We start from the raw sequence: 22,237 nt of genomic DNA, 5'->3' as shown, positions 1-22,237 counted from the left end.
CATTTTCCTCCCCCTCCCCCCTTCTAGGACATGACCGACAATAGCAGCAATCAGCTGGTAGTAAGAGCAAAGTTTAACTTCCAGCAGACCAATGAAGACGAGCTTTCCTTCACGAAAGGAGACGTCATCCACGTCACTCGAGTGGAGGACGGGGGCTGGTGGGAAGGCTCGCTCGGCAGCAGGACTGGCTGGTTCCCCAGCAACTATGTGCGCGAGGTCAAGCCCAGTGGTAAGTGGTGGGGGGACCGGAGCTCTTTCTGCCAGAGGAGCGCCGGGGTGCCGGCTCAGGGCTTTCCTCCAGCGGGCCTTGTGTGGATGGCCCTGGGCTGAGGATTCAGATTCTTCCCTCTTTGTTCGGCTGAAGGGACTTTCTTTACCCCACATTGGGATAAAGGTCTGGGATAAAGGCTCCACAGTCAGAAACTAGCATTTCATTTGGTTGTGACTTTGGCAGAGAGACTTACTGTTATTTTCCATATGTAAGGAGAATATCAAATCTGTTCTATTTTTGTGGATATACTTTATAGCAAAATAAAACTTATTATCCTTTTGTTAGGGCCAGCATCAGGATTTGGAGTTTGTAATATTAGGCAGGATGTATTTAGTTTTTATTACCAATGGGTTCTTTTGCCAATCATGTGGAGTAATTTATGTCATTTTTTTTTGTACTAACAGTATTTAAAAATACATCATCTTCCCCATGTTGTGTGAAATTGTTTAACATTATTTTACTGACCTTTGAGTAATTACTCAGAGGCTTATCTCAAAATGAGAGGGGATAGTGGTATTTGACATTTCTTGTTTTCCATTTAGGTGCGCTTCACGTTGTAGAATTGACAGTTCTGAGGCCCTGGGGTTCTGTGATTTACGTCATGGGACTGTGGGGTGAAGTTCTTTAATGCTGGAGGTCTGAGTGCCCAGGGCGTGATGTGGGGGGTAGGGAGTGCACGTGTGCTGCCCTGCTTGTCATGGCATGGGGACGTTGGCAGTCTTCCATTCGTGCCTGAAGCAGCATTAATTCATCAGCAGGGCGCTGTGCACTGTCTGTGTCGCCGGATGGGTCTGGCCTGCACAGATTCCTCCGTGTATAAAGCTTTAAATTTATGTGGAGCTTGGTTCTAGATACTCTGAGGTGATTTAAAAGTAGAATAAGATTTCAAAACCCACCTCTTAAAGTGGAGGAGTGAATGGCTGTAGAGGGGTGGGTGAGATTTGCGAAGAATATCGTGTAGCTTGGCTTGTGCATCGTCCCCTTCCTGGAAAGGTACCTCCTGTGGCTTCTCTAGTTCTGCTTGGGGAAGAGCAGGTTTGTTACCGTTAGTGGAAAGCGCATGCTGCCAGACCGCAGCTCTGCTGGGTGTGGCCGTGTGAGCACCCGGGGATGCTCACGGATGCCCACGGCATCGCAGGTGTGGGGTGAGGACCGGCCCCCCTTGGAGGGAGTCAGTGGTTCAGGCTGGTGCAGTCTGTGCTACAGAGTCTGGCACAGAGCAAGAGCTCAGCAAATGACAGGTGCTGCTATTTTATTTTTTAAGGTAGCAAGAAAAAAGATTTTTAAATGTGAATGTAACTGTTTTGATATAACAAGTGTTTTCTCAGTAGTGCCCTCAAATAGTAGGTATTTAAGAAATAGCATCCCTATTATTTTTTAAATTATGGTAAGAATCATGTAATGTAAAATTTACCATTTTAACCATTTAAAAAAATAATTTTTATGTGTGCAATTCAGTGGCATTGCACATAATTGTGAAGCCTTCACCACCACCATCTCTGGAACCTTTTCATCTTCCCAAACTGGAAGTAAATAATGTCCCATTCCTAGCTCCTTCGAGTCCCTGGCAGCCCCCACTTAATTTGGTGGCTCTGAGAATCACATGTGAGTGGACTTGTGCAGTATTTGTACTCTTGGGTCCAGCTTATTTCCTATCGCAGGATGTCTTCAGGGTCCATCCATGTTGTGGCGCATCAGAATTAACTTCCTCTTTGAGTCTGAGTAATATCCCATCGGATGGAGCACTGATGAGAAAAAATGGCCTCACCTCTGAGTTTCTCCTCTACTGTCAACACTGTTTCATCCCGCAGCATAACTGACAACAGTCGTGTGGATTTTCCATACAGCAAGCAGTTTGGTGACACTGCAGTTCAATTTTGGTGCCCTCTGCCTGGAGTTAGTGTCAGATCTGCAGACGGGGAGGGCTTAGTCCCACAAGTCCCAGGTAGTCAGCTGTGCTTTTGACCAGGTTCCCATTCCCACCTCCTTGGGCTTGGTGACTGGTCAGAACTGCTCAGACTTGGGGAAGTACTACTTAATGCTCACTGGTTCATTATGTGATGAGGGAAGTGATGCAGGGCACAGCTGATGAGCTCCCTCGGGCGGGTCTGGAAGGCCCGCAGCCTCCGTCCCCGTGTGTCGGGCTGCACCACCCACCTGGAAACTCTCCTAACCCAGTGCTACTGGGACTTTTACGGGCTTCCTCATGCAGGCATGGTCGGTGGTGAGCTCAGTCTTGGGCCCCTCGCCCCCCTCTGGAGGATGGTATGTTAAGGTGAGGTGGGGTGCCTAGTCGTGGCCGGTCTTTGGTGAGCAGCCCCCTCCGGGAGCCCAGCCGTGTCCTCACCACAGCAGACGCTCCCGTCACCCAGGACACTCCCAGGGGTTTAGGAGCTCTGTTGGGAACAGGGCCAGAGGCCACATATTAGAGCGGAAGGTGCCCCTGGTGCTCGTGTCCGTAGGACATCGCGAGGCATAGGAGCTTTGTGCCGGGAACGGAGCAGAGACCACTATATACATAGTCTGTTTCCCAGCCACATTTTGCTTATCCACTTGCCTGTGGCTGTGTAAGTAGCTGTGGCTGTTGGCCCTCTTTGGCTAGAGATGGCAGGATTTTTGTCCAGCGTCCCCCTGTGTGTTCATGCCTTTGACCTGTGTGGTTTCTTGTTTGAAGCAGTCCCTCATTGAAGACAGACATCTTCTGAGAGTCTGCTTTCTAATTTCAAATTTCTTTCAAATTTCTGATTTCTAATGCTTGCAACAAATGTGTGATGCAGTCTTCTGAATACATACTGTTTTATGGGGGGCACACTGTTTTTCCTCTGCATATAGTTTCTGTGCAGTTTTGGTATGTTAAATCCATGCATTTCTACTGTACTTTATACATGCTTATATTTTACACACATACACCTGCCCACGAGCATTTCTTGAATGCAGAGAAGATGGAAAGCGAAGCCACAGGCTGGCTCTGGGAGTGAGGACAGCTGGCCGCCGCTGTCGTAGGTGGGCGTGGAGGTGCACAATCGGCGGTGGGCCGTGTGTGGGGGGCGTGCTGCTGTGGGACACCACGAGGCCAAGCCAGCTGGGGCAGGTCGTGTTCCACATCATGAGGATGCAGACACATGCACCAGGATTCTTTCAGATGGTTATTCTGAGTTTGATTTCCCCCGTTTCTAGGCAGCTCACCCAGTGTGTATGGTGTGGGCATTTCCCCAGCACCTTCTCTAGGAGCTGGTCCTCTGGAGGGAGGAACAGCCTGTGCTTGGTGGTGATGCGCGAACTCGCGCCGGATTGTGATCTGCTCAATCTCACGTTGTCAGCGGGCATTCACATGGCCACGTGCTAAATTGGTTGCTTTTTAGTATTTTCTGCTCATTTTTGACATCAAAAAGTGACATCAAATGCAAACTGATTTTTGGATGCAGTTATTACTGTGAGAGAACAGTGATTCAGCTGCAGTCTGTGCAGGGACCGGCACAGGCGACCCGGCCTTGTTCCCTCGGTGCTGCTGGACGTGGCCTGTGCCGTGGGGCCGCTGTCTGGTGTGGAGTGGGTTTGGGAGTGCGTGTGTACACGTGCTGGAGGATTTTGGAAGCTCCCAGGGTGCAGCTGCATCAGAGGCTGGGCCTCTGCGTGCTCTTCCAGCTGCAGGTTTCTTAACAGGTGGAAGACCTGCAGCTGTGAGGCATGTGGGGACTAGCACAGCGTACAGAGGGGTCTGGGATTTTGTCTGCAGTGTGGAGTGCGTGGTCCTCCAGACTAAGGTCATGAATGTGCACTCCCCCAGACAGCTGGGGCGCCAGGTGCCCGCAGATGTTCTGGGAGCTGTCTCCTAGTGATGGTGACTAAGCACACTCGGTTTCAGGGACACGTCCTGTAGGTCAGGTCCACTGATGTGTAGTAGTTTATGGTCATTGTTGAAAGTCTTCCAGCATTAGAGATGTCCTTGTAAAAGTTCTTCCATAAAACATTTTAAGTCATACAAGTAAGTGACAACACAGCCCGCAGGGCAGAGGAGCGCGTGTGATGAAAAGCAGAGGCCTCCCGCCCCTCCTCCCCTCCGCCACAGCCTACCCCCTGCCTCCTTCCGAGCAGCACGCTCTGCTCTTGGCCTGTCCTTTAAATGTTGGTAGCCTGAAACTTTTTTCCCTGAAAAGTGTTTTTCCTTATAGTTCTCATAGGAATTTACTGTATTCTGTTAACCTTGGTGTTGTGAGGTGTGTCGTAAGTTGAAGTAAAATGAGGCAGTTGGCAAGTTATTTGCTTTCAAAATAATGATGTGAAGTGATTTGTAGATGATTCTCATGAGTCAGTCTCACTCGCATGCATGTTGGTACGTGAGCCCCACCACATGCTGTTTGTGACCTTGATGGCTGTATGCTAGGCTTCAGTGACCTTCCATTTGCAATGATTGTGTGTTCTTCCCCAAATTGCAGATTTTAAACATGGAAAAGCATTGTTTTTCTTAGTATAAAAATCTGATAGTTTTTCTTCCAGTTACATTTTTAGCTGCAGGTAAAAGATTGGGAGAGAAACTGTGTTAGTTAGAGTAGATTAGTACTTACAGCTTAGAGATAATTAATTTCCCATGGAGTTCTGTGTCCATTCTTCAGGGAGAGAATTCTTTGAATTAGTAGTAACACATTCTGTTTTCTTTATTTTCAGCCATTTGGAAAACCTTACAGTGAGGCACTGAAGATTTAAATGAGTGATGGCCTAGGAGGAGGACCTGCAGTTAAAGATAGTGGATTTCATTTTGGGTTTCTGTTGCTGAGGAGATGGGGAGATGCTGAGCAGGCAGTTGGAATTAGGGACCCAAAGCTTTGGGGCTGAAGGCATTGTTTTAGGAAATATTACCTAAAGAGAGAGCTTCTGACAGGTGTGCTCTCAGTGTCGTTCTGTGTACCACAACAGTGGAACAGAACAGTGATTTTTACAGCAGGACCTTGCAGAGGACGTGTGGGGGTTGTATGAACTGAGTCCCCTGGGAAATGCTCGTCAGAATTTCTTCCTTCCTCTCCCTTCCACCAGCCTCAGTTTCATCTCTAGCCCCAGTATCCTTGGAGAACCAAATGATAGATGAAAACCCACCCCCTAGAACCAGCGATAGCCAAACAGACAAAGCCACCCCGTAGAACCAACGATAGATGCACGAGCTTCACGGACCCCGTGATTGACATCACCCATCCACCAGAGCGCCATGTCTCCAGTTAGCAGGCACCTCTTCAGCGCCTGTGCGCTGACTGAGTCTCTCCTGAGTGGATGTTGGACGGAAGCCCTGCAGCTGTCAGACCTTGGAATCCTTGCAGTGGGCCTGGCGGTGGTCATGTGACCCCAGGGTACCATTCCTAAGGCTGTGTGGTATTTTTGGTTTTGGCCTCGAATTGGTGGCCTTTGTTCTCCTTTGCCTCCTACCTTTACCAGACCCTGTTTGAGCGATCTGAATCCTTCTTGAAATACCGTCCAGACTGGGGGTCTTGACATTTTCGTGTTGTTCTGCATCTGCCCATGTTTTCTCTGATTCTGTTTGGTGCCATTTTGCTTTTGCTACACTCCTAAGCTGTATGTGTAGCTTAAAGTGTAGTGGAGTATAACCTGTTGGCTCTTCAGCCCGAGCAGGAAGAGTGGGGTGATGAATGTTTGGGCTGGGAGGGTCCCGGACTCCAGACACTGAGCGTGGGAAAGGTGTGGGTGCTGTGCTGTGTCCCCGAGGGAGGTGAGGCCTGTGGCTCAGCGTTCCCCTCTGGTCTGTGGTTTCAGGTGAGCTTGCTGCACCAGTAGCTCTGGGCTCTGTGGGTACTGGTGCATCTGGTCGTCTCTCATGTTAATCAATAAAACTATACGATGTTTTTATTTCAGAGAAGCCCGTGTCTCCCAAATCAGGAGCATTGAAGAGCCCTCCCAAAGGATTTGATACAACTGCCATTAACAAAAGCTATTACAATGTGGTGAGTAACTGTAAAACGTTTTAAGAATATCTTCTGTGAGTGTCTCTAAAACTCAGCAATGTAGAACATAGGTAAACTATGTAGAGTAGAAGAGAGATGTAAAAGTCATCTGCCACAGAGATGAAGCGCCGTCAGTGTTCTGGTAAATTTCCTTCTGATCTCTGTATAGTGTATGTGTGGAATTGTGCCCTGTTCTCGTCACATCATGTGGTATTGTGATTGTTTCCCCATACCATTGCAAGTAAGTCTCCACAATGACATTTTGAAAGGGTGCATGATGTGATTTAAAGCTTTCATGTGCTCTGCCTACCAATATGCTCACATTTGGTGTAGATGGTAAGTACTTCAGGTCAATGCCTGTTTCTAGTTTATTTTGTATCTTAACATACTCTTTCCTGGGGTTGATGTATTATGTACCAAATAGCTTGGAATTAGAGGAGAGTGTCTAGGCGTTAAACAGTAAAGATAAATGTTTTTCAGAATTCTAAAACTTGGTGCATTTTGAAACTTAACATGAGCAGTTGGTGAGCTTAAAACACTACCTGTGATATTAAATCTATTAACTAACCAACCCTTCTTTGTCCCTAAACAGTTGTATATGTGCTAAACAAAAAGAAAAATATATTCTTTCTTTGGATAAAACTTTAAATTGCTGGCATGTGTCTGTTCAGTGTGATAAACCAGCAAAGTAAACTTTCTGAACATGGATATTTTGGATTTTGTGGAAAGCATGCATTACTTCTTCTCTACTTCAGACCTTTATTTTCGTGATTAGGTATAAATCTGAGTCCATGAGACTTTGAGTTTTTCAAGTGAAATAGCAACTGATGAGTGTTTCTTTGCAGCAGCCCTTCATGAGGGTTTAATTTTCTGTGCTTTTATTAAGGAAACTTGTGACAAATTTGAGTGAGTCCATCCCACAACACTGACTGACCACTGCGGCCTTTGCCATGAGTCTGTGTACGTGGCTTTCTTGTGAGCGCTAGCCTTCCATTTGCCTTAAATCTCACAGAACTGCTTGGCTGCGGGGAACATTCATTCATTTAATGGTATTTTGTAGGTGCCCAGTCTGTGCCAGGCCTTGGTGGAGGCACTGGGGGCATGGCGGAGAGTGGCAGCGGCAGGTGCTGCTCCCTCCAGCGTGTGCTCTGCTGCCACTGTGGTCAGGTGTGTCTGCTCACCTCTGGCCCCATTTGGTCTCCTCTTTTCATACGTTCACAGCTGTGCTTCTCCTCAGTCACTGGCCTGTGTGTGTGATGCCACCAAGCGGACCCACTTGTCATTTTTACTGTCCTTTTCCTACGTATCGCTCGACTCCATATCTTTCTCTTCCTGCAAGTCCTTGATTTCGCGTCTCACCCTCTACTTCAGTGACTTCTCATTCTCTTCACCAATCGCATCTGCTCCTTGGCCCTCTGACATCCGCCTAGCTCTAGACTCAGAGAGCATCGGCCTCCCGGGGCTCCTTGTGTCCCGACTTGGGGTGCCTGCCTTGCCGGGTGGTCTCTGCTCCTTGCATCCTGTTGATGCCCTTGTTTGCCAGGTGTTGGTTCTGGGATCGGGCCTGCACTAATGTATCTGCTCCTTAGTAAGTGACGGGCCATACGGACGGTCGGGTGCGTGTGGCCACAGGAAGGCAGCTTTGGCTCCTCAAGGTTTCATAGGAAAATGTAACTTCTAACTCCTGGAGCTTTTTTAAACTCTTACATTATGTGAGACACTGGTTTCTTTCCTGGGGAAGGTTTTATGTAGTGGATAATGCAGTCCAGTCCCTCTGCTAGAGGAATAAGCTGGCTCCTTCCCACTTGGAGCCGGCCGTGTTTCTCTGGTCTCCTGGGTAGCCCTACTTCCGTTGGGTGTTTTATGAAACTAGGCAATCATGCTTTCTGGAAGTCCTGGTGGGTTGCTTTCTTTTCTATTTTATGCTCTCTACCCTCTTCAGACCGAAGCATGATCGCTGCCTTTTTAGATGTTCTCCTTTAAAGGTGCTTGTGTGGGGAGAAGAGCCTTTATATCACACACGCTGTTCTCTTTGAATCAGCCATTCTCTCACTCAGAATGATGGGAAAACACCTTGACCTCAAAATCACGTCTAAATTGTTGCTTACACAAAGCTATATTAGTAAATAGTGCATGTTAAAGTGTAGTTGTTATGAACATAAATTCATAGCATTTTTAGAAATCATCTTTTGATAGAGCACTCTCATTTTACTGTGGAGAAAACAGCTCTAGAGATTACAGGGCTTGTCCAAGGTCACATACAGGTTAGTGACTAAGCCAGGGATCAGTTTTAGCTTTCCTGAGTTCCACATTTATAAATTTCATAAAGTAAAATAAGACAGAATAATACATCATGCAGAACAAAATATAATATATAATGGGTTAGGCATTTTCACACTTGTGCAGTTTCGTTCACAGAAAACTACCCAAGTGTGGGTATTTTTAACCCCACTGAGACGTAAGAAGGCTCTCCAAGAGGTAAGGCCGGTGTGGGTGATGTTACTAAAGCCAGTGACAAGGAACATGCCAGTGCCATCTTGGGATCAGTGCAGAGCAGTGAAGAGCGTGTTCTGGGTGGAGGACACACATTCTGAAATGGAGAGATGATGAGGGCATAGGCACGAGTCGGGGGATACGTATCTTCCTGCCATTGTGTGATGTTCAAGACAAACCGAAGAGCCCTGGGAGGTGAAAAGTGATTCTTAGGGGTTCGTGACTGCCAGGAACACTGATCAGCTGCCTCTCCTCTGCTTCTGGGACTCCCGTGGTTCAGGTGATGTGAGCATGTTGGGGTCCGTAGGTTTCCAAGGTGCTCTTCTGTTCAGAAGATTGAATAATCTCTGTGGATCTCTTTGCTTGCTGATTATTTCTTTTGTTAGCTTAAATGTGATGTTGAGTCCCTCCAGCAAATTTTTCACTTTTATTGCACCTTTCAATTCATAATTTCCATTTGACTGGAGTATATTTGAGTCATTGTTTGTATACTTTAATTCTTTAAGCATGGTTTCCTTTAGTATTTTTGGCATTGTTTTAAAAGACTATTATTTTAGAGCAGTGTTAGGTTGACAGTAAGATTGAGGGGGAGGTAGAGATTTCCCACGTCGGTGTCAGTGTCACTCGCCAGGATGGTACATTGTTTCCAAGGATGAAGCTACCCTGATACATCATGATCATCCGAAGCCCACAGTGTAGCCGTCACTCTTGGTGGTAGTGGTGTACGTTCTGTGGGCTTGGACGATGTGTAATGACATGTATCCATCGTTACAGTATCATACAGAATGTTCTCACTGCCCTAAAAATCCTCTTGCTCTTCCTGTCCCCTCCCCAGCGCACCCCCCCCCCGGCAACCACTGATCTTACACTGTCTCCGCAGATGTGTCTTTTCCAGAATGTCTTGCAGTTGGATCATATAGACTGTACACTTTTGTATTGGCTTCTTTTATTAGTAATCGGCATTTCAGGGCCCTCCACGTCATCGCATGGCTTGGTGGCTCCTTTCTTTTTAGTGCTGAACAGTGTTTCATTCGATGGTCAACACGTTAGCCATTCACCTACTAAAGGACATGTTGGTGGCTTCCAAGTTTGTGCAGTTATGAATAAAGCTGCTGTAAACATCCATGTGTAGGTTTTTGTGTAAACATGTAAGTTTTCAGCTCCTTGGGTAAGTACTAAGGAGTGCAATTGCTGGATCATATGGTGAGATATATGTTTGGTCGTGGAAATTGCCAGTTGCCTTCCCAAGTGGCTGTGCTGTTCTTCGTTCCCACCCGCAGTGAGTGAGACTTCCTGGTGCTCCACATCCTCACCAGCATTTGGTGGTGACAGTGTTTTGGGTTTTGGCCATTCTAACAGCTGTGCTGTGGGATCTCATTGTTCAGTTTGCACTTCCCTGATGTCACATATGGAGCATCTTTTCATATGTTTATTTGCCATCTGTTTTCTTTTGTAAGATGTCTGGTTATTTGGTCCATTTTTCAAGTTGGCTTTTCATTTTTTATTGTGAAGTTTCAGGAGCTCTTTGTGTATTTTGAACAACAGTCTGTTCTCTGATGCGTGATCCCCATCATCTAGTTTACTGGAGCTTGAAGGTGATATGTGTAGGCAGTTTTTTTGGGCAGTTACCCTGCCTGGTGTTCCCTGAGCTGCTTGGGGTCTGTGGGTTAGCATCTGACATTAATTTGGGGACATTCTCTGTCATGACTTCTTCAAACTTGTCTCCTGTTTCTTCTGGTCTCCCATCGTCTGTGTCACACCTTCTGTAGTTTCCCCACAGCCCTTGGATACTCTCCTCGTTTTTCGAGGATGCGTTGCTGTGTCCTGTAGCTTAGGAATCTCTCCTCAGCTGCATCCAGCCTCCTAATGAGCCTCGGAGGCATTCTTCCTTTCTGCTGGAGTGCTTCTATCTGTAGCATTTCTTCTCAGTTTGTTCTTAGGGCGTGCTTCTCTGAGTTGAGTTGCCCATGTGTTCTTGCTGCTGTTTTATCCGTTGGTGCCATCAGCTTGTTGATCATGGCTTTAACTCTGGCGTCGTGCCGTGTCTGGTTCTGGCATCTTCACAGTGTTCTTTGCCTTGTTGCCTTGCGGTGTTTTCTTGGAGCGGGACGTGAGATACTGGGAGAAGGAGGTGCTGTAAGTAGGCATCGGTGCTGAGGTGCGGGGAAGAGAAGTGTTCTCTGGTCTCGGGATTACCTCTGTCCAGGGGCCCGTGCCTCACTGGACAAGTTTCCCAGTTTTTGTGTTTTGCTTTTCTCCTGGTGTGCTCAGCAGGACAGGCTGGCTGGTGTGGGCTGGAGCTGGGAAGGCCCCTCCCAGGTCAGGTGGGCTCTGGGGGCACGTTTCCCTTAGGGCGGGCCTTGTCAAGAATAGAGTATTTCAGAAGGGTCCTTTTCCCTCCCTCTGCTGAAAGTCCAAGGGCATTTTTTTTCTCTGATACTTTGGGAACCTGATGGAACTCCTGGAGGTGAGTTTCACAGTGTTGGGGGTGCCCCCCATGACTGGGTCCCCTGGAGTTTTTGGTTCTCAGACTTAGCTTCACGGAGCCTGCAGCAGTCCCTCACTGCAGTCCGGTTTTCCTGCCCGGGCTGGCCTGCTCTCCCGGGAAGGGCGACCGCTGGCACTAAGCACCTGCCTGTCACCCCCCCGGTCTTGGGGAGTGGGTTGCCTTATGTTTCTCTTCCTTACAGATCTAAGAAGAATTGTTGGTTTTTCGGTCTGTTCAGCCTTTTTTAATCGTTAGGATAGAGTGGTGACTTCCAAGCTCTGTAAACGTGGAACCTGACGCCAGGAGTCCCTCTGTGAACAGATTTATAGCAGCTTCTTGAAGGCTTCGTCTGCTGAGCCCGGCATCTGGGCCTTCTCAGAGACGGTTCCCATTGAGTGTCGCCCCACTACCCCCCTATTTGTGCATGGGTCACGTGTTCTTGGCTCTTTATGTATCTTGTCCAGTTTTCAATGAAATATTGTTTTAGAAGGTTTTAGTGCCTCTGGGTTCTGGAGCTCTCCCCTGGCTCTTGTCCACCCCTTCACTGACCGGCCTGTCTGACTCCCTCTGCAGGCGGCTCCTCGCGGTCAGTGAGGGGCAGGCACTCCTCTTCACCTTTTTGCTCAAGTCATTTTCTTTAAAGCCTGGCTTCCTAGTCCTCACACTTGGGTCAGAAGAAGATTGCTCCGACTGTGCTGAAACAGGCTTCTGTTCTTTGCGCTCGGATCTGTGGGTGCTTGGTTAATGCATTGGGGTGGGGAGGTTTTTTAGAACTTAAAAGCAATGAATAGAAACAAAGGAAAATAGCAAAATTGATCAGGCTACATCAACGTTCAGTAAATTCTTTGCCTTCAAATAATAGAAACCAAATTACAAGTTAATTGGGACTTTATTTACAACAGTTATGTAACAACACAAGATTATCCTTAAGGTGTGAAGAACTCATTAATGCAAACACATTAATAGCTAAATAGGAAAGGGAGCGAGCAGTGTGAAATGGGAAATACTGATGGCTGGGTCATGATCGTTTGGGCTGCTGTGACAGAATCCGTGGACGGAGTGAATCAGACAGTAAATATTTCTTCCTCTCAGTTGTGGAGGCTGGAAATCCCAGATCAGGGTGCCAGCAGGACTGGGTTTTTGGTGAAGTCTCTCTTCCTGGTGTAGAGAGGGCTGCCTTCTGTCCTGGCCTCGGTGGTGGACAGACGAGTGGTGGTCTCATCAGCACGGGCACTAACCCTGTCGTTAGGGCTCTGCCCTCGTGACCTCATTTTGCCCAGAGGCCCTACCTCCGAATACCCTCACACTGGGGGATTTAGACTTCAACATACGCATTTTGGAAGGACACAAACATTTAGTCTGTAGGACTCTGACAAAATAGTTAAGCTTACCATAAAAAATTTGAAAGTAATATTTTATGTATCCAGTGAGCAGAGATTTAAAGAGAACCTTCAGTTCTAATAAATGATAGAAATGTAAATCCATAGGGTTTCTCAAAAGTAATATGGCAGCTGTATATGGAACTCTGAACACTCAAGCTCTTTTTCTAATTGAAGTATAGTTGATACACAATATTGGTTTCAAGTATACAGTGTAGTGATTCAACAGTTATCTCCGTTATTAAATGCTCACCCCAGTAAGTATAGTTACTATCTCTTCACATACAAAGATACTATAATTTTACTGACTATATTCTCTATGCAGTACTTTCATCCCCATGAGTAATTTATATTGGGATTTTGTACCTCTTTATCCCCTTCACTACTTATTTCACTCCCCACCCCCTTCCCCCATGGCAACCACCCGTCTCTTCTGTGTGTTTGAGTCTTTCTGTTTTGTTCGTTTTTTTTTTTTCAGATTCCCCATATGAGTGAAATCATAGGATATTTGTCTTTCCCTGCTTGGTTTATTTCATTTAGTATCATACCCTCTAGTCTCACCCATGTTGTCACAAAATAGCAAGATTTCATTCTTATTTATGGCTGAGTAATAACCCATCGTATACATGTGCCATGTCTTCTTTATCCATTCATCTATCTGTGGGCACTTAGGTTGTTTCTGTATCTTGGCTATTGTAAATAATGCAGACATAAACACAGGGGTGCATATATATTTGAGTCAATGATTTTGTTTTCTTAGGGTAAATTCCCAGAAGTGGAATTACTGGGTCATAGGATATTTCTATTTTTAGCTTTTTGAGGAACATCCATATTGCTTTCCACAGTGGACGGACCTATTTACATTCCCACCCAGCAGTATAGGAGGGCTCCCTTTTCTCCACATCCTTGCCAACACTTGTCAATTTTTGTCTTTCAGATTGTGGCCATTCTAATGGGTGTGAGTTGATAGCTCATTATGATTTTGGTTTGCATTTCTCAGATGGTTAGCAATGTTGAGCATCTTTTCATGTGTTTCTTGGCCATCTGTATGTTGTCTTTGGAAAAATGTTCAGGTCCTCTGCCCATTTTTAATTGGGTTATTGGGTTTTGTTGTTGAATTGTGTGAGTTCTTCACATGTTTTGGATATTAGCCCTTTATTGGACTTACCATTTGCAAATAGAGTCTCCCATACAGTAGGATGCCATTTTGTTCTGCTGATGGTGTCCTCTGCTGTGCGGAAGCTTTTTCATTGATGTATCTCACTTGTTCATTTTTAATTTTTTTCCCTTGCATGGGGAGACATAGCCAGAAAAAAATTTCTAATCGCGATGTTCAAGAGACTTCTGCCTGTTTTCTTCTAAGAGTTTATGGCTTCATGTCTTCCATTTAGGTCTTTAATTTATTTAGAGTTTACTTTGGTGTAAAACAGTGATCTAGTTTCATTCTCTTACATGTAGCTGTCTAGTTTTCCCAATGCCATTTGTTGAAGAGGCTATTTTTACCCCATTGTATATTCTCACCACTTTTGTCATACATTAACTTACCATATATGCATAGGCTTATTTCTGGGCTCTCTGTTCTGTTCCATGAATCCATGTTTCTGTTATTGTGCCAGTACCATACTGTTTTGATCACTGTAGCTTTGCAGTATAGCTTGAAATTGGGGAGGGTGATACCTCCATCTTTGTTCTTCTTTTTCAGATTGCTTTGGCTGTTCAAGGACTTTTGTGGTAACATAAAAATTTTAGGATTATTTGCTTTAGTTCAGTGAAAAATGCTATTGGTATTTTGATGGGGGTTGCACTGAATCTGTATTACTGTGGGCAGGATGGCCATTTTGACAATATTGTTCCTATCCATAAGCATGGAATATCTTGCATTTATTTGTGTCTTCAGTTTCTTTCATCAGTGTCTTAACTTTCTCAATTTTCAGAATGCAGGTCTTAAACCTCCTTGGTTAGAGTTATTCCTAGGTATTTTATTATTTTTGATGCAGTAGTAAATGGAATTGTTTTCTTGATTTCTCTTCACTAGTTTGTTATTCGTATATGGACATGCAACAGATTTCTGTATATTGATTTTGTATCCTCCTTGTTAAATTTATTCTAATAATTTTTTATTGAGTCTTTAGGGTTTTTTATATGTAGTATCATCTGCAAATAGTGACAGTCTTACATCTTTACCAATTTAGATACCTTTTCTTTTATTTGTCTGGTTGCTGTGCCAGGGCTTCCATTACAGGGCTGAATAAAAGTGGCGAGAATTGCCATCCTTATCTGGTTTCTGATCTTAGAGGAAAATCTTCCACCTTTTCACTACTGAACATGATGTTACCTGTGGCTTTGACATATATGGCCTGTATTATGTTGAGATAATGTCCCTGTGTACACTGTTGAGAGTTTTTAACATAACTGTATGTTGAATTCTGTCAGATGCTTTTTCAGCATCTGTTGAAATGATCTTATTTTTTAAATCTTTTTGTTAATGTGGTGTATCACATTTGTTGATTTGCAGGTATTGAACCATCCTTGCATCCCTGGAATAAATCTTAGTTGATTTTGATCAACGATTCTTCTGATGTGTTTTTGATTTTGGGTTGTTAATACATTATTGAGGATTTTTACCTCTGTGTTCATGAGGGGTATTGGTCTGTAAATTTTTTTGTAGTGTCTTTGGTTTTGGTATTAGAGTAATGCTGGTCTTGCAGAATAAGTTTGAAAGTATTCCTTCCTCTTCTCCTTCTTTTTTTTGGATACTTCAAGAAGGATAGATATTGGCTCTTTAAATGTTTGGACGAATTCACACATGAAGCCATTAGGTCCTGGAATTCAGTTTGTTGGGAGTCTTTTGATTACAGTTCAGTTTCAGTACTAGTAATCAGTCTGTTCAGATTGTTTCTTCCTATGTCAGTCTTAGATGATTATATGTTTCTAGGAATTTATCTATTTCTTTTAGGTTATCCTGCTTATGGCATATAATTTTTCATAGAATTCTTTTAATTCTTTCAATTTGTCACATTGATTGTAACTTCTCCCTTGTCTGATTTTGTGTCTTCTCTCTTTCTTGATAAGTCTGGCTAAGGGTTTGTTTTGTTTATCTTCCTGAAGAATCAGCTCTGTTTCATTGATTTTTTTTTTTTTTCCTATTGTTAGTCCCTATTTCCTTTATTTCTGCTCTGATCTTTATTATGTCTCTCCTGGTAGTGACTTTGGGCTTTGTTCTTTTTCTAGTTCCTTTAATTGTGAGGTTAGATTGTTTGAGATTGTCCTTTTTCCTTGAGGTAGGCCTGTATTGCTATAAACTCTCATCTTAGAACTGTTTTTGCTGTGTCCTACAAGTTTTCAACCATTGTGTTTTTCATTTCTTTCCATGTATTATTTAGTTGTCTCTTTGATTTGTTCATTGATCTATTGATTATTCAGAAGCATGTCAGTCAGCCTCCACATGTCAGTGCTCTTTTCCAGTTCTTTTTTTCTTGTAAGTGATTTCTAGTTTCATAGCATTGTGGTCAGAAAAGATGCTTGATACAATTTCAGTTTTCTTAAAACTTATTGAGACTTGTTTTGTGACCTAACGTGATGTATGCTGGAGCTTGTTCCATGTGCACTTGAGAAGAACATGTAGTCTGCTGATTTTTGGGTGGAATGTTCTGTATATGTCTGTTAAGTCCATCTGCTCTAATGTGTCATTCAGTGCCACTGTTTCATTACTGATTTTCTGTCTGAATGATGTATCCACTGATGTAGGTGGGGTGTTATATGTTAAAGTCCCCTACTATTCTGTTAACTGTCAGTTTCTCCCTTTGGGCCTGTTAGTATTTGCTTTATATATTTAAGTGCTCCTATGCTGGGTGCACAGATTTTTATAGCTGTTACATCCTCTGGTGGGACTGAGCCCTGTATCACCAGGTAGCACCCTTTGTTTCTTGTTACTTTTTGAAGTCTGTTTTGTTTGATAGAAGTATTTGTACTCCTGCTTTTTCTTGCTTCTGTTTGCTTGGAATCTTTCCATCCCTTTACTTTACATCTATATGTGTCTTGAGGTCTGAAGTGAGTCCCTTGTAGGTAGACTATAGATGGGTCTTGTTGCTCTATCCATTTAGCCATCCTGTGTCTTTTGATTGGAGTATTTAGTCCATTTACATTTAAAGTCAGTATTGCTTAGGTAGGTACTTACTGCCATTTTGTTAATTGTTTTCTGGTTGTCTTTGTAGTTCTCTGTTCCTTTCTTCCTCTCTTGCTCTCTTTGCTTGTGATTTATTTTCTTTAGTGTTATGTTTGACTCCTTTCTCTTTATTTCTTGTGTTTATATTATGGGCTTCAGTTGCTTTCTACATATGTAACAGTCTGTATCAGGTTGATGGTTGTGTAATTTTGAACACATTGTAAAAGTACTACTTTTTTATCCCCTCCCCCCCACTTCATGTATATGATGTCAAAATTTACATCTTACGTCTTTTTATTTTCTGTATCCCTTAACTAATTTTGTATAATGATTTTACTGCTTTTGTCTTTTGAGGTTCGTACTCATTTTGTTATTGGTCTCTAACTTTACTGTAGGTTTGTTTTCACTGATGAAAAACATTTAAATTAAAAAATGGCTCCATATAAAGAACCTTTAACATATACTGTAAGGATGGCTTAATGGTGGTGAATTCTTTTAATCTTTGTCTGGAAAACTTTTGATCTCCTTTTCAATTCTGAATATCTTTGCTGGGTAGAGTGTTCTTGGTTGTAGATTTTTTTTTTACCCTTTCAGCTATTTGAATATTTTATGCTACTTCCTTCTGGCCTGTAAAGTTTCAGCTGAAAAATCTGATAGCCTTATATAGTGTTTCCCTTGTAGGTAACTGTCTACCTTTCTCTTTCTGCTTTTAAAATTCTCTTTAATCTCTGCTATTTTAATTACTCTGTGTCTTGGTGCAGAACTCCTTGGGTTCATCTTGTTGAGGTTGTCTGCCCTGTACTTCTAGGACCTGGATGCCTATTTCCTTTCCCAGATTGGGGAAGTTTTCAGCTGTTATTTCTTCAGATAGACTTTCCACCCCTTCCTCTCTTTGTTCTCCTTCTGGGACCCCTATAATGTGGACATTGTTTTTGTTTGGAGTTGTTGCAGAATTTTCTCAGCATCTTCTCATTTTTAGAAATTGTATTCTTTCTGTTACTCAGCTTGGTTACTTTCCACTACCCTGTCTTCCAGCTCATTGTTCTTCTGCATCCTCTAGCCTACTGTTCATTCCCTCTTGTATTTTTCATTTTGGTTATTGTATTCTTCAGGTCTGATTGGTTCTTTATAAATTTTCTCTCTCTGTTGAAATTCTCCCTTAAGATTGTCTATTCTTTTCCCCAGTTCAGTGAGCATCTTTATGAACATTACTATGAATTTTTAATCAGGTAGATTGCTTCTCTCTGTTTCATTTAGCACTTTTTCTGGTGCTCTGTTTTGTAATTTTGTTTGGAACATACTCCAATTCATCTGCCTTGTTTTATTGGGTCTCTGTGTTTGTTTCTATCTGTTAGGTAAGTCAGCTGTATCTCTTGGTCTTGACAGGACTGGCTTTATGTTGTAGGTGTCCTGTGGGGTCCAGAAGTGCAGAATCTCTGCCCTCCAGAGCCCAGTGCTCTAGGGTATCCCTCTGTGGCTGAGGTGCAGCTGCTGTGGGTGGGCAGTGGGTAGAGCCTGCCCTCTGCCTGGCTGTCCACAATGGCTGACTGCGACTGGTCTGAAGGTGTGGGGTGGGTGGGTCTGCCGGGGAATGCTGGAGCTGAGCCAGTGGGGTAGCAGAAACGTTTCAGAGCTGGCTCCTGCAAGTCTGGCCAGTTGGGCTGAGAGCGGGTTGGAACAGCGGTGTCCACCTGCCCTCTCTCCTCTGGAGAGAGCCCCCGCAGATCTCCTTTCAAACGGCTGCCTCTTCGTTGGGCCATAGAGGTACCAGCAGAGCCCACAGTCCTCCACAAGCAGAGACTCGGCTGCCCACAGCATTCCAAGTCTCCTTGGAGTCCAACCCCAGATCAACAGCCGTTGATCTTCAAAGCCCAGTGCTATGGGGACACATTTTCCTGGGGAATATCCCCAGGGCCAGGTGTGCTGGCCGGGTTCCTAAGCATTTTTCTCCTCCCCACTCCACTCCCCTCTCCCTGCTGCTTGTGGGTTGGGATGGGGGAAGGGCTTGGATCCTGATGGATTGTGACTCTGCCCCTTTGCCCTTCCCAGTGTGGTCTTAATTCATCAGGTGTAGAGGTCTGTTCTGCAGTCTGAGTTGGTCGTATTAGATGTAGTTGCCTTGGTGTATACATGGGAGGAGGTGTTCAGTGTCCTCCTAGCTGCCATCTTCCTCTACTCCCCCCACTCAAGCTCTTTAATGATTCTGCTTCTTGAAACCTGCCCCGGCCCCAGAGAAATCACCTAAAATGTATTAAAAGATGTTTGCACATAGATGTGTTCATAGGACTATTTGTTACAGTAATAAATTGCCGGCAACCTGAAGATGTAGCCGTGTAAGAATATGTACCTGTGCAAGGTAAACATTGGCACGTCCACTTTTAAGTATTAAAAATGAATGCAAAACTTTAAAATATCAAAAGTGTTTTCCTGTTCAGTGCAATAAGCAGCATATGAACTTACATAGTAATGTGACTTGATTATGTAGAAGTGTAGTCACAGAAAATAGAAAGAAGTGAGCTAGAGAATGATTTGAGTAGCAGTTTTATCACTAGATATGCTCGTGCAGATAATAGTGATTTTGTAGGCTGCTTTGGCACAAGTCGGGACTGCTGGACATAGCAGCAGGGCCTTAGAGGCTTGCGGGTAGGGGCAGTGAGGCCTCCTAGCTGTGGAGAAACAATCGGTGAAACCCCCAAGATACTTTAAATAAAGAGGTGTTTGGTTTTTTGTGACAAAGTCAGCCACCACTGTTACTCTTCTTTTTGAATGGGAAACCGTTGGGCCTGTTTGCAGCGTCAGGTCTGTGGGTGGCTGGGAGAGCCTTGCCTTAGGTGGTGGCATGTAATATTTGAGTGCCATGTGGTAGGCTGGCCTGCAGAGAGCCCCCAGCAGCCTGCTGTCATTCCATTGTGAGAGCAGGCTCACGATGCTGACCTTGACCTTATAGTGTTGTGAAGAGGATGAGCAGTTGGCCCTAAGATGACTGTCAAAGCGCTTGGCCCTCAGGAGGTGGTCACGGTTATTAGGGAGCTTATTTAGAAGCATTTGGGGCCTTAGGCATCACTTGAGGCCACTGTATCCTTCTGTTTGCAAAAGGGCATCACATTTGAGGGTTTCCCGGGAGAGCCGTAGTTCAGGGTGAGGGGTCATATAATTAAAGGAAGCCTGTGACATGCTAGAGCTTGATGCAGTTTACAAAGAGGATTGTAAATGTTCTTGTGTTGTAGAAGCAGGGCACCCACCCTAGAGGGATCAAAAGGCCTTCAGCCACCTGTCAGGAGTGAGGAGTTTCCTTTTCTTAAATAGGTCACTCTGGGGAAGACAAGTAGTGACTCTGTGGCATCTTACTACACTGATGGACAGTGACTTTAATAGGGTGTGGGGGGCACTTGATAATATGGGTGAATGTAGTAACTACAGTGTTTTTCATGTGAAACCTTCATAAGAGTGTATATCAGTGATACCTTAATTAAAAAAAAAGAAAAAATATTGCACTCCAGGAAGATACGGGTATTTGTAACCTTACATGTTCAGTGGTACGTCTTATTTCTCAGGCTTTATTGAGCACTTGCTTTTACTAAGTGCATTATGTCAACATTTTTTATATGGGAGCAGCAAATAGAGAACTGTTTGCTTCCACTCGTGTCCAGTATCTTTAAAGGGCTGGGTGGCTTTCACCTGTGAGACAACATTGCAAATATAATAGAATAGGTAGCAGTCACTAGTTTTAGTAAGTATACAAAAGACACGTGCCTCTTTCATTAACTGCTGCCGCAGGCCTCGTGGGCCTTTCCTGTGATCCAGAGCAAGAGCGCACCTGTCCTTGCCCAGGGCTCCTCGCCTTGCCTGCAGGCTCTGTGTGCTGGGCCGAGGGGCCGCCTGAGACTGCTGACCTGGCGTCTCTGTTCTCACAGGCAGTGCTGTCCCCGAGCCTGGTCTTGCTGGCTTTCTCCTTTACTTTTCTCTTTGCTTCTCAAGTGTAGCCAGAATTAACCCAGCACTGTACCCTAGATAGCTTTCCAGCCCCCACTTCCTGACTGATGGGAGTCCCGTGAGATTCCAGGCTGGGTGGGAGGGCTGTGCTGGTGGTTGGTGAGACTCCTTCCCTAAGTAGCTGACACTTGAGTATCTTTCACGACCTGTAAAATCCCTTTTTGTTTAAAAGTAAATACATAAAAAGGGATAAACCCACAGATCTGTGCAGCCCCAGGTAGGACGTGGTAGTCAAGATTCATGCCCCGGTCTGCCAGCTCTCCACGCATCATGGCTTGGTCATGTGCATCAGTCTTTTTGAAGCCAGCTTCCTGCCAGGAAGAAAATCACGGGACCCACAGCTTTTGCTGTGGCGATTAGATAGTAAATCTTGAGCATCTGGCAGAAATAAACCCCAGGACCTTGTGAATCACAAAGTTTAGAAATACTGTATTTTCCAAAAGGCACAGTAACATAAAACAAACATTTTACTGGTCCCTCTAAACTGTTTTTGAGAGTTCTGTTACTCTGTGTTAGGAACACGCAGAGATCACCAAACCAAGTTACAGCAGTGGGTGAGGGTGGGGTGGGGGCGGCGCCGGTCCTCTGTGTCCCTGTGGCCTCTGAATTTGTGGAGCCAGCAAGGGAGGAGGAATTGCTTCCCCTGTGCCCTGCCCCTTGCTGCCCTGCCCTTCCTCCCTCCACTCTCCCCAGAGGTAGTTTATTAGCAGTTCAAGTCCTATCTTGTAATTTACTCCTTGAAAATTTAAGTACTGACACAGTTCAACTAGATTGGTTGAAGGGAAACTGCAGGGTCGTTTTCCCTGTGTGCAGGCGGGGGCTGGGGAGACTGGCGAGAGAGGGGTTTTCCCTAGTGTTCTTATGAACTGGGATTGTTTTTGAAATTCAGTTTTCGTTATGATGATCATCTGTTACCTTATATGGATCGAATCATAAGTACTTAATATCATCTTTCTCTTGTATGTAAATCAGTTACTTATTTTCAAAGGGCTGTTAATAATATGTAAAACAGGATACCTACCAGAATTGCAGTGGAAGTTGTAACTCATTTGTAAAGTCATTGATACTGAGTGCTCCTTGGTGGTGGTAATAAAGTGAGTTTCTGTGTCTGCAAGGTGATGAAGTCAGCCAGTTGCCTTTGTTCTCTGCCCTAACGGCTGACTGGTCAGGGATTGTCTGTGTGGCTTGCCTGCTGTCCTCCTGTGAGGGCCCATTGTCTGCCTGGACTTGGCCCTCAACGCCTTATGCCTTGGGGAGGGCTGGCGCTGGCAGAGCTCAGGGAAAAGCTGCTCTTCCTGTGGGAACTGCATGCGTCCTGCGTCCTCTGGGCCGGCCTGCGTGCGATGGAGCTGGGGAGCCGTGCGGTGTGGTCTCATGGGGTCCTGCAGCAGCCAGAGCCTGCGGAGGCCACGACGGTGGGGGCAGGTGCGACAGCGGGGCGGGCGCAGCTCAGCGAGCCAGCCTAGGTCCTGCGTCCATGCAGAAGCTGAGTGAACTTGG

At 44.9% G+C, this 22,237-nt stretch overlaps 1 protein-coding gene across 11 annotated transcripts in view; it reads left to right on the top strand.

Moving 5' to 3' along the window:
* Positions 1-22,237, top strand: part of ARHGEF7 (Rho guanine nucleotide exchange factor 7) — a 126,647-nt gene that overhangs the window by 64,004 nt on the left and 40,406 nt on the right. For 8 of the 11 annotated variants that reach the window (XR_012120961.1, XM_037024783.2, XM_037024781.2 and 5 more), the window contains 2 exons: positions 28-229; positions 6,131-6,219. Coding sequence is in view for 8 of the 11 variants with exons in the window: in XM_037024783.2 (XP_036880678.1) it covers positions 28-229; positions 6,131-6,219 (291 nt within the window). In the remaining 3 variants the exon portion in view is untranslated. The remainder of the gene's footprint in view (positions 1-27; positions 230-6,130; positions 6,220-22,237) is intronic. The other 3 variants (XM_073212350.1, XM_073212351.1, XM_037024784.2) reach the window with 1 other exon arrangement.

Source organism: Manis javanica, chromosome 9 (assembly GCF_040802235.1).
Source record: "Manis javanica isolate MJ-LG chromosome 9, MJ_LKY, whole genome shotgun sequence".
Classification (NCBI taxonomy): Eukaryota; Metazoa; Chordata; class Mammalia; order Pholidota; family Manidae; genus Manis; species Manis javanica.
Note: the sequence above shows the minus strand (reverse complement) of the source record. Positions and strands in the feature narration are given on the sequence as shown.